The sequence below is a fragment of the Phaethon aethereus genome (genome assembly GCF_964289735.1).
Source record: "Phaethon aethereus genome assembly, chromosome: 1".
NCBI classification, from domain to species: Eukaryota; Metazoa; Chordata; class Aves; order Phaethontiformes; family Phaethontidae; genus Phaethon; species Phaethon aethereus.
In genome coordinates, this window is record NC_138575.1 from 117,974,432 (window position 1) to 117,985,767 (window position 11,336).

Here is an 11,336-nt window from a genome sequence, read left to right on the forward strand (position 1 = left end):
GGTGGATTTCCTTTTGCTACAGCACTATTTTCCTAGAAGTAACCTTGCTGAAAGTGCTTCTGACTTCACTGTGGCAAGGAGCATTTTGAAACAGGTGCCCAAGAACTTGTAGCCAGCCTCCACCAGGACGATTTCTTGGCAGTCTTCTAATTTGTAGTTTTTAAAAAGTTAGGACTGGAGGAGCAGGAAGGTGAAGTTTCTATGCCTTGGAAAACTCAAAAACTGCCTCTTGAAACCCGTGAAACCTGTTACGAAGTCATAATCAACTGCTACAGTCTCTCACTCTCCCAAACAATTCATAGTTGTGATGAAAATTCACCCCATTTGGACAGGTTAAATAAATAAATCTTACCGTTCTGCAAGCATCTGAAGTAATGGTAGTATTTACTTCAAATAACCTCCAGGCGGAAGCGCAGGAGGCTGGGTATTGTGCTGTGGCTGCTGTTACAGGGGAAGTTCATTGAAGCCAGATGGCCTTCAAGAGCAGCCCTGAAGCCCAGAGCTGTAAGCAACTGGAATATGCTTCCAAAATGACAGGCAAAGCTAGGACTGAAAACCAACAGACAGCTGACAGTACAAGGAGGGTTACAGCTCAGGTGATGGTGCAAAGCGTGAGATAAAGAATTTGGTGGTAAATTTTTGAAATTACACAGTTCTAGACTACAAGAATGTAACTGCAATTCAGAGTCTTGGGAATGACTGCAAGCTATTACTTGGTGTTCGTATCTCTCTGTAACTCTCATGTACTAGATGTGAAAATACAAACGAACTGAAATTAATAGTAATTATTTTTTAGAAACAGATGGGCTCCAGTCCAGATATGAGAATGGTTACTGGCTTGATTAAAATTGCTTTCCCATAGAGGCAGCTACAGAATTGCTTTTTCCTGTTGCTTTCAGTAACCTGTTCCACGTGCTGATATGCTCTGCAAGTTGTGCTGACATGCTCTGTGTTACTCAAGCACACGCTCGGAAGGTGCTGGCAGTTTCAGAAGCGGGGCTGCGGGCTCTGAGGTCACAAGCAGCTTTCTGAAGGCCTAACCCCTGGAACAGCAGGGGAAGCCACAGTCTCTTCAGTGCACCAGAACATGGTCGCTGGGAGAACCTCTAGCGTGGGGCTAAACATTAGCTTACAGCAGACTGCAAAGCCCAGTAGCAGAGGCTATGACTGCTGGAGGCAGACGAGCCAGATAGATTAAAAAAAGGCACAGAGTTAACCGTTACTCTCTTAAAAGTAGTTAATGCACCGGCTGCTTTAGAAGCCGTGTCCTCCAGTATTCTGTATGATGCCATTAGCACTGGACTTTCTTGGTGTCTGCTACTCATTCAATGGGGAAAAGTTCAGTAATATGCTTCTAGGTTAGTTAGGGAGAAGTGTAAAGATGAATTAAAAGTTGGATTGTATGACCCTGAACTCCACCAGAAATGGAGTATTTGACATTATCAAGGTTTTTCATCTTCTAATGTGCCTTTTTCCATCAAAAGAGAGGGGCTTTCCCTTCATCTAGGTTTTCTAGATACCTTGTTCAGTGTACCACTAGGCTGACAGTGTCATGGCAGTTACTATTAAGTAACAGATGTAAACACAAAGCATCCAGTGTAATTTTATACATGCTGTTGTCTTGGGGTAGGATAGGTTAAGTGGTGTCGATACAAAGTAAGTGAAAGGCACAGGAAAGCTTTCATCATGCCTCAGCCTGCTGTAACTCCTTTATGTGCCCACATTCTTAAAGCTCACAGGTCCTTTTGTCAAGTATGGCCTGGCTGCAGTCTAAGGCTACCATTCCAGTGTCACATGCAGATTCTGAGGGGGGTGAGCAGAAGGGGCACTGTGCTAAGGATGAGAGGGTGGCTGACCCTGTGGCATGAGCACTGCTTTGCTTTCTGTGCACAATACCCTTTTGAATTCACAGTCTCGCTGGAGTGCACAAGCATGACTTGTATTCTATACACTACTCTTCAGATCTGGTATTCTCTGCTGCAGGAGTCTGATCACCCCATAGCTGTGTAAAAAGCGACGTACACACCTCCAAAAGAACAGCTTTGACTACCTGAAGCGAAAAAGACTGCATTAAACCTGCCAGCAGACTCTACTGTTGCGATGCACGTAGAGAGTTGGATCCGCAGCCCCCTGCTGCCTCTCACTTTCTGTGTCTTCCATCAGATGGCATAACTATGTTATTGGACAGCTATGCCAAGCAGCTCTGAGGAATCTTAACCTTTTAATCTGATTCAGCTGCAGCCAGAACACTCTGCATGTCCATCTAACTGGTGTCTATCTTTGTGGAGTTCAGAGCTGACTCTAAACCAAGAGGTGCAATATATCAAAGTTTAGCTGTCGAGCTTCTGGCAAGGAGCTGTAAGCAGTCTTGGGAGGGGTTTTGCCAAGAATTCCACCCCTCCAAAATGGTTGTTACTGCACAGTTGCATGTGTGTGAAGAATAGAGACCTTCCAGGCACAATTCAGAACAGTAAAACAGATAATCATATTTTATCAAGTTTTATTTTAAAAGGGCTTTCTAAAATACAAAAGGAGATGTCCAAGGCCTCTTCCTTAACTTCCTTCAAAAGTCCTTTGAGGTGTTTTAGAATGGGTGTTGTGCGATAGTTGTTGTCCGTGAGGTTCAACTAGATTATATCCCTCCTGGTGCTGCCTGTGTAGACCCGAGAAGTACAGCAACTGCACACTCAAGTGTTCTTTTCTATTAAATGGAACTAGCACACCTATGACCTCCAGGTATAAGCATAATCCCTCATTTCCAAGAATCGGATGGAAGATTTTCCCAGTGTTGGACACTGACTCAGTTGATCCAAAGTCTTAGGATGCAGTCCACATGTAGGAAGATCTTTGAGTATGTTTTCCTGTGGAAATTCATATGAAGAGGAGAGGCATGGGATGGGTATTTGTTTGAAATCCATGTAGTTTTTAATACTCATTTGTGTACCTCTGGGGAACTCCTGAAAAGCTAGTTTTCCAATTACTCCATTTCTGAGGGAATGACAAGCCACAAGGACCAGCAGGAGTCATCACAAGTAACTGGGTGCAAACCCATGTATTAAGGTAAAGTTTTGTGTTGCTCAGCGTCCTATGGTTTGTAATAAAGATGCTATTCCTAAGAGGAAGAATTGTCTCTGCTAGTTTCCTTACCTTATTTAAGGCAGGGCTTGCACTGTCCAGATCAGTGTTAAACACAGCCGTTGGCTCATGTGTATATAATAGAGCAGAGAAGGTTCCCCTCTGTGCCGGCTTGAGCAGCATGGTCAGTGAATGCAGGGAATGAGGCATGACAGGGCCTATGATCTCCAGGCTGAATATATTCTCGTACGCCGAGTGAACCCTGGCTTTGGCATTTATACTGCGAGCCTGAAGACGAGACCACATACATAGGACTAGTTTGTGACACACCAAATCAAGTCCTAATTTACACTTGCTTTAATACTACAGTGCCACAGTCCCATTAGAAGTTCGAAATAGTTTCCAATATTGTCAACTTTCCAAAACAACATTCCAATATCAAACATATTATGTTTGATACACGACTATTGCAGTGGTTTTACAGTCTGTGTAACAACTCCTACCACGTACCAACTGTGGTAGGCAGGAATGCTGCACAGTACCAAGTTAACTGCAGAACAATATGAACGACTCCTCTGGTGGAAGATGACTACCTCCTTTAATAGCACATCCTTTAGTACCCACCACCTCCTCACAGTAACAGGAGGTGAGCCACGGTTCCAGAAGCTCCCTCGTTGCCAGAGTTGTGATAGTTTGAGACCCCTGTAAGATCTCAGGAGAATCTTTTAAGAATCATTTTAGTATCTGGGAAGTCTGCTTAACCTCTTATTTATCAGGATGTGAAGAACGGAAATACCGGGATTTCGGTTCAGCAGGATAGATCTATGTGGATAGAGACAATTGAGGAGACTGTGTGTAGTACAGTCAAAATGCTAACTCAGGCTACAGCAACAAAAATTACTCTGCTGTACCTAAGGGAAACTATACAAACTCAGTGTCTAATCTACTGGGTGAAGAAACAACTTCTAACTGTTCCTTGTTAGAAAATAAAGATGGCTGTGTTTGTTACTTACTTTGAGTGTTTGCATTGTTCCACCTCGGAAAGCAACAGGGGACAACAAAGTTGGTGGAAGCCCTGCCTGTGGGCCTGCAACAGCCACTAAGCTCCTGCAGTTTATCAAGAAGTTCAGCAAGGTGAATGTGTTTGTTCCTTTCACTAACGCAAGGGATTCGGGTTTGTGATCCATCTGCACCTCATGCTTCTCCTTACGGCTGTATTGACTGGAGTCAAAGGAAAACCATGAGAAAGGGAGAAGCATCAATGCACCAAAGGAAGAACTGGAGCAGTGCAACTCCAGGAGAACCCCCACGACCCCCCTCCAGCCAATCAAGTCATTTCAACAAACAAAACGAAAAATCCCCACCGAGCTTTACGCTGATTCAGATTCGTTCTTCAAATATTAGGCAGCATCTTAAACCTGACTTCTGATTTCCTAATTAAAAACCTCAGGTGCCAGAGGAAGACAGAGTTAGTCGATGCCTCTGAAACATGTATGGGTTCTTGGCAACAGCTGTTCTGGTCTACAGCTGTGTCCCTCCTATGCCATGCTACTTCCGAGTGTAAACCTAGCCTACATGAACATATACCCTTTTCTTTAAAAAAAAAATTAAAAGTTATCTGATGAGTCTTTCCAGTGAACCTGTATGTGAGGTGACATAATTAGTTTGTGACCTAACAATGGATCTTACAAAGTTACATTAACAATTCACAATGACTTTTCCTTCAAGAAGAAAAGCATCTAGAAATACTTGTCATAAAGAAACTCAAAATGACATGCAGAGCCTTTTAATATGTAGTAATGTGAGGATTAATATTTGGAAACAAGTTCTCAAAAGCTTTTATAAAACTTAAATCTATACACAAAGAGAGAACATCTGCAGGGTTTTCCAGTGTCATGGTGTGCAAGGAAAGGATACAGTTTAATAGAAATAGCATCTGGTTTCTCAACCTTGTCTTGGACTCCCATCTCTTCAAGCCAAGAGAAACTTTCATCGTCATCATCGCTTGGAGCTTGTTCCCTGGGAAACACAGAATCAGTGTTAGGAGGGCAGTACTTCCTACAAAGGTTTTCCACATGGAATGTGCAGGGGTCTCTAGCATTGTGTACGACGTATTACATACTCTCCATCTTCCAGGCTGTTGCCCACTTTGAGGCTGTTAGCCACTTCTGTTTCCAAATTCACTTCAGAGTTTTTCTGTTTCCTGGTTCTACTTTCTTCTACCAAGGGTAAAGAAAACTCTATGCCTTGAACAGGGGAGAAAAGTAAGCAATGAATGATTTTGTAACACAGCCAATGCACTTTATCAGTTACTGAAATCCTAGTTGGACTGGTTTCACCCTACCTTCATTTCTCATGGCTTCCCTTAAACCTCTGGTTGTGGGAGAAATTACAGCTGTGATAACATCGCTTCCCGCAAGACCAGCTGCACGGAACAGGACAGTAAACTGGTAGGTACATACGTAGAAGTAGGGACACAGCTTGGCTTTGAGCAGATTGTACAGAGAAGTAAAGCTGACAGACCTGCAAATTAGAATAAAACAATTCTGTTACTGAAGTTAATTCTCTGCTGTTGACACATCAAACTGGATTTGGCTGGGGGTTGGTGATGTGTGTACTCTGCACGGGTTTGAGAGCATACTGGATGACTAGCCAGATTTTCAGACATGCTCAACATCTAGGAAGCCGCATTCCTCTGAAACGCAGCCTGTTTGTGAGTGCTGCGCTCTTCCAGCACACTTGCTTTCTAGCACTTGGGTTTATGTGCAGCATCAAAGGCAACCTGCTAACAGGATTTATGGAATTCTGCCCAAATCAACAACTAGGATTGGAGAGGGGCGTTTAACACAAGAAGGTAGCTTTAGTCTTATCTTTCCTTAACCCGGTCCTCAAAATAATGAGCATTCTAGCTGAAAAAAAATTAATAAAAAATTAAAAAGCTTTCTCATAAACCTAGAAAGAACTTGTGCATTAATTTAAATCCCCTTGTCTTAATCTTACTAAATACGTTGTTTGGTTCCACTTACCAGTCACTCATTAGCACTTGTTGCAAGGCTTCATCCTGTGACCAAGGACTAGCCTTTCCAACTATTTTTCTGTCTGCTCCAATCCGAGGGAACAGCTGCAGCCACGGCAGCGAAGGGTGAAGCCAGTAAACCAGGCTTTGCTGAAAGGCACAGCGCAGTTCTGTCGACAGTTTTGGTTCCTAGATATCAAAAAGTATTTTATGAGGACAGTACTTAAGGCAGCATTGCAAGTGATGAATTAAAAAAAAAAAACATATTACATTAGATATTAAAATAAAAATTCTGGGCTTGTGAATAAGCCAGACTGAAGAAAAAAGGACAGCAACTGGCAACTGCTGCACAGTTGAAGTTCAGTGACTCACTTGTCACTGTTTGCCACGATAGGTACAACCCTTGATGGAATTGGATTAGTAGTCTAAATGAGCCTTATTCTTAATGCAAGACCAAACCAAAATGGAATCAAAAGCCTTCACTGCCAGCATGTTAAAGGAAAGGTCCAAAACTGCATCCTTCTTTCTAAAGCCAGAGCTTCAAGCTACCCTCTGAAGTATTACCTGTACGCTCTGTGGCAAGTTTGTTTCTGTAGCTCTACAATGCTGAGCAAATCCTTGAGCTTCCTCTTGTGCTTTTAAATGTTCTGCCCAAGTGAAAGGTTGGGAGGACATAAACAGAAGTCGTGTTTTAATACTCCAGTCTGCAGGAAATTCATCTCTTGGCGAGGAGGGAACTTTGGGTACAGCAACAGGTAAATGAAGGTCCTTACAAAACAGAAATAGCATCAGTTAATCCACAGAAAATTAAACAAAAAAAAACAAAACACAAACCCTGTGTAGCTACGTTTTTATATTTTAGCATGGTTAGGTCTCCTCCCATGTTCATAACTTTCCTGGCAGGCAGACCAGATACTGGACTACAGCTATTAGATGTAACACCTTGAGTTTAGTAGCCTATAAAAAGACAAGTTAAACCTGTCATCTCCTGCATGTTTTTGTCCAGTTCGGTGCAACAGCAAAAACGCTTAGCTCATTTAGGATCGTAAGGAAGTACCTGCATTATGTTAAGAGACATAGTTAAAAAAAAAGCTTTTGGACATTTTCTAGATTCCAGGTTCCACAGAGTTTGACTGTCCATAGGCTAACCAAAGTCACAGTTTATACTGAACTGATTATTTTAGTCAGTAACAGATTCTAATAGAAATACGGCATCATATTGTTTATGAAAAAGCAGGAGAGGGTTTTTGTTCTAAAGTCATAGACTAGGAACAGATAAAAGGATGAATGATTCAAAAAAAGAAAACTTAGCCTGAAGTTTATGACAAAAAGAATTTCCACGTCAAAACAGCATTCATTTCAACCTCTCTTGGTGACTGTAATATATGTCACACGCTTCCTAGAGGATGCAAAAAAACACCACTGGGGAGCTCTAGGACAGTTTGTGCTCTTTGAGAGGTCATTTTTCTATTCCACTCAGTTGTTTTGAACTTGTTTCTGAACCTGTAACAACATTAGACATTATCTACTTGAAACTCTCTTCAAGGACTTGGCTTGCAGGTATTCTCTCTTTCCTATGTGCCTGGTGAAGTTGTGTTTATTCCCTTTCTGCAGCTAAATAAAAGACTGCAGAAGATACATCACTTTGAAGAACATCCTTACCTCAATAAAATATAAGCCTAAGGAACAGGAGAATTACGGTCAACTTGGTAATAAAACTGGAAGCAGACAACAACCTCTGTCAACTAGAACAGTAACAGTTAGTGATATCAGGGAGAAGGTTGGCTTTTAAGAGACCGTCACCGTAACAGTAAACTTCAAAGCAATTTCAGAAACTTTCCTGAACACTGACATTTTAGTACATCATCTTAGAGAGAGATGGACCATCAGATATGAAATTAAACAGTGTCAGCCTTTTTTCTTAACTGAGAACAGCTGGAAATGTTTCAGGAGCAGCATGCATAGTTTCGTACCTCCGTTAGGGCGAGGATGTCGGTTCTTTCAGAGGGCTCTGCTCTCCTGGCAGGCTTATCTTCACAAACAGGCTCTAAAAGCTGAATGAAAAAAAAAAACAAAACAGCGTAAGATACAGCACAGCTCATTAAAAAAACGCCCCTTGCAGTGACATTTCAGGAGGGGTACTAAGCACATGACATCCACCCTTCGGTGCCATCGAAACAGCTTGGCTTCGATCTATGCCCAAGGCCGAGGCTGGCTTTCGGAGGGGGTGCGGGCGCCGGGCCGGGGCTGCCGCGCCCGGCTGGGGCGATGGTGACGCCCGCGGGGCCCTTCGCCTCTCCCCCCTCGCCTTCCCGGCCCCGTTTTGTAACGGCGTGAGAAACCCGCCGGCCACCACGGGGCCGGGGCTCGGACCTACCTGCCAGAAGGCCGCAGCCGAAGGGGACCCGCCCGGCCACCGGCCTCGCTCCCGCGGCTGGGCCCTGCGGGCCGCTGGCGGCGCATTGTCCAGGCTGGAGAAGGGGTTGCGGCGGGAGGGCGCGGATGGGGTCGGCAGGGCCGCGCCGCAGGCCGGGGGAGCGGCGGCGGCGGCGGCGGCTGGCTCGCTCCTCCGCAGCCGTTTGCGCTTCAGCCGCAGCATCGCCGGCGGCTTCTTGAAACCGGGCGAATAGCCGGGCACGGCGGAGGCGGCCATGGCCGGGCGGAGCGGAGCTGCAGGGCGCGAGCCGCTGTCGCGGCTTGGCGCGGAAAGGGGCGAGCTCCGCCCCTGGGCGGTGCTGAGGTAACGCGGACGCCATTTCCTCCGGCTACCGCTTGCTGGCGGGGACGGCAGTGCATGAGGGATCGCCTCTTCCCGCCGGCCCTGGGGACCGCGGCCGCTGCCCTGCTGTCGCTCTCCCGCCCCGCTTCGGCTAGTAAGACAAAAAAATAAGCGTTATTGCTAAAAAACGGAAATGGATTCCTGAATCCACTCTGAAACCAGCCTGAATGTCCTCAGTCAGGTATCGAGGAAAGTGCTAGATGGGTGCACCGAGACTAAAATCACCTGTGAAGATACCAGAAGACGGTTACAGTGGTGTGAAGCGTGAGACTAAACACACAGTGCATAGTTGGGCAGAAAAACTAGTTTTGATTGCGATTCATGGCAGCAGCTAGGGCCCACCCGGCCGTATTTGCTTCAGACTGCCTTGCAGAAAGGTGCCCATCCCCTCATCACCAAAAAATGGGCAGCAGTTTTCAACCCATGCTAGACAGATGATCCCTTCCAAAATACAGCTCTAAAGGCCATTAAATAGAACAATGATGGATGATAAAACTAATCTAGACACAAAGCTGTGTTTGAAGACCTGTGGCCGCCCTTAACAGCGATGTACGCATCATCCACACCTCATCTGGTAGTTGCTAAGAGGGGCTGAGCTCACCAGAGCAGAAGCATCCTTGGCAAGACCTGGGCAAGAGCCTGCGCTGGCCATGGCTGTTGGCATGCCTCCCACCAGCTATGAGCACTATAGGAGACCCTGGGCAGCCATCACGGGGCTGTCAGGTCAGTGTACAGGTAGGAGTGAAGCGTATGCAACACTCATCAAAGCCAGAAAGGAACAGGCACCTGGCAGCCTTTGTCCCCAGAGCTGGAGGGCCTTGCTTTCACACTCAAACCTACTTTCTGCTTTCTTCTATCAGGGGACGTGCAAAAGAGGAGTCAATTGCTTAGGGAGCCTCATCAACCTTCTTGTTCAAGCAGATGCAAATCTAAAGGTAGTATTGAGAGAAATATTAAACAAAATGCTGAGGCATCTCACAGCCAGCTAAATGCACCAACAAGCAGCTTAGCACCCAAAGTACAAAGACACATTTGCTTCGTATCCTGATCCAGCTGAAAGACTAAGACAAAGTCAGCAATAGCTAACTTTAGCCCATTGTATGTGGGGTTCAAAAGGCATTTATATATGCAGTTAGAAGCAGCATATCTACTGACAAAAGATCTAGTAAAATGAAAACTATTCTATAAAAATTGTTCTTATGCTGTTTCATCAGTGGTTGTTCCTGTTTTATTAAACCTTATTTTTTAAGTCTTGTTTTGTTTCCTCTGATCTACTTTATTTTGCAAACACTTAAGCTAAAATGAACAACGTCAGAAAAAAATAAGCAGTTGGGTAGAAAGCTTCAGAAGAAATGTCAAACTACCAGAGGATTCACATGCTTTGGAGATGTGTGTGTACGTGCATGCATAAAAGCATTATTTATTTTCAAGACTGCATTACATCACATTAGTGGTAAAATAAGATTTACTCATGCTTTATATGCTTCCCTTGCATCATTTATCAAGAACCTACTACAAGTCTGGTGAATGATAGAAGACAGATTAATCATGGTTAGAACCAATCTATTTTCACTTAACTTCTCACACTGGCTCAAAGTGCTGGTGTCCATTGTTTCAGCGATCCACACAGTGAAAATGAATAGCACACTTGAACAGAAAAAGATATTTTTGCTCTGAAATAAGAGCAAGTAGGAAGCCTGATGCTTTGAAGAAAGAAAAACAGCAGTTCCTTCCTTACTGCTGATTTGCAGATGGTGCATGGTAAGGGAGGATGTTGGATAAAGAAATTTGAGCTGTGCTAGGCATAGGACTGAGGTTAAAGGAGCGGAAGCGAATGTGCACAGCACAGGAAGGTCTTACTGGAAAGATATCAAACATTACAGTAACAAGATCCATAAAGTGCTTCAAAGATCTGAAGGACATGATTGTATCTGCTTTATGGAACCTACATTTACTAGGTTTACTGCCTGGTTGCTAAAATGAAAAAAAATCAGCCGTGGGAGGAACTCTTAACTGTCAGTACCATATCCTTCCCTTCTAGCATCCTTGCCAATTCTGATGGTTTTGCCTGTCTTTCAATTAAATAACAATTTCAAATGTGGATTAAAGACTTGCAGTGTACCACAGAGTGCTCAGTCTCAATGCAGCCAAAAGCAAAAGGTAAATATGAAGGTGACTATTGGTAGGAGTTGGAGAAGGGAGGACTGATAAAAAATACCAGAATTCTTTTTCTTCCTTAATTTCTTATGGTTGAAAAACAATGGCAAGGGTGTTTGCCTGTAGATGTTACTGACATTTGTAATTGGGGCAGGGCAGACAATATTTGTGTGTCAAGACTGCTGCTTTAGAAGTTGCTGATGGGAACATTCTGCTCAAGTGGATTGATAAAAACCCTGAAGTCCCAGGAGCTTCACAGACCATGTGCTGAGGTACAAAAGATCTTTAAATTCTGGTTACAGAATTATT

At 44.1% G+C, this 11,336-nt stretch overlaps 1 protein-coding gene across 1 annotated transcript; it reads right to left on the reverse strand.

The window, feature by feature from the left end:
- Positions 1-2,723: 2,723 nt before the first annotated feature.
- DONSON (DNA replication fork stabilization factor DONSON) lies at positions 2,724-8,773 on the reverse strand (the record flags this gene model as incomplete). The annotated part of the gene is made up of 10 exons (XM_082012729.1): positions 8,469-8,773; positions 8,065-8,145; positions 6,656-6,859; positions 6,102-6,280; positions 5,420-5,598; positions 5,198-5,321; positions 4,993-5,094; positions 4,089-4,287; positions 3,148-3,363; positions 2,724-2,861 (listed from the first exon to the last, which is right to left on the reverse strand). Exons 1-10 carry the CDS (start codon positions 8,742-8,744, stop codon positions 2,724-2,726), a joined length of 1,698 nt encoding a protein of 565 aa, XP_081868855.1. The 5' UTR covers positions 8,745-8,773.
- Positions 8,774-11,336: the final 2,563 nt, after the last annotated feature.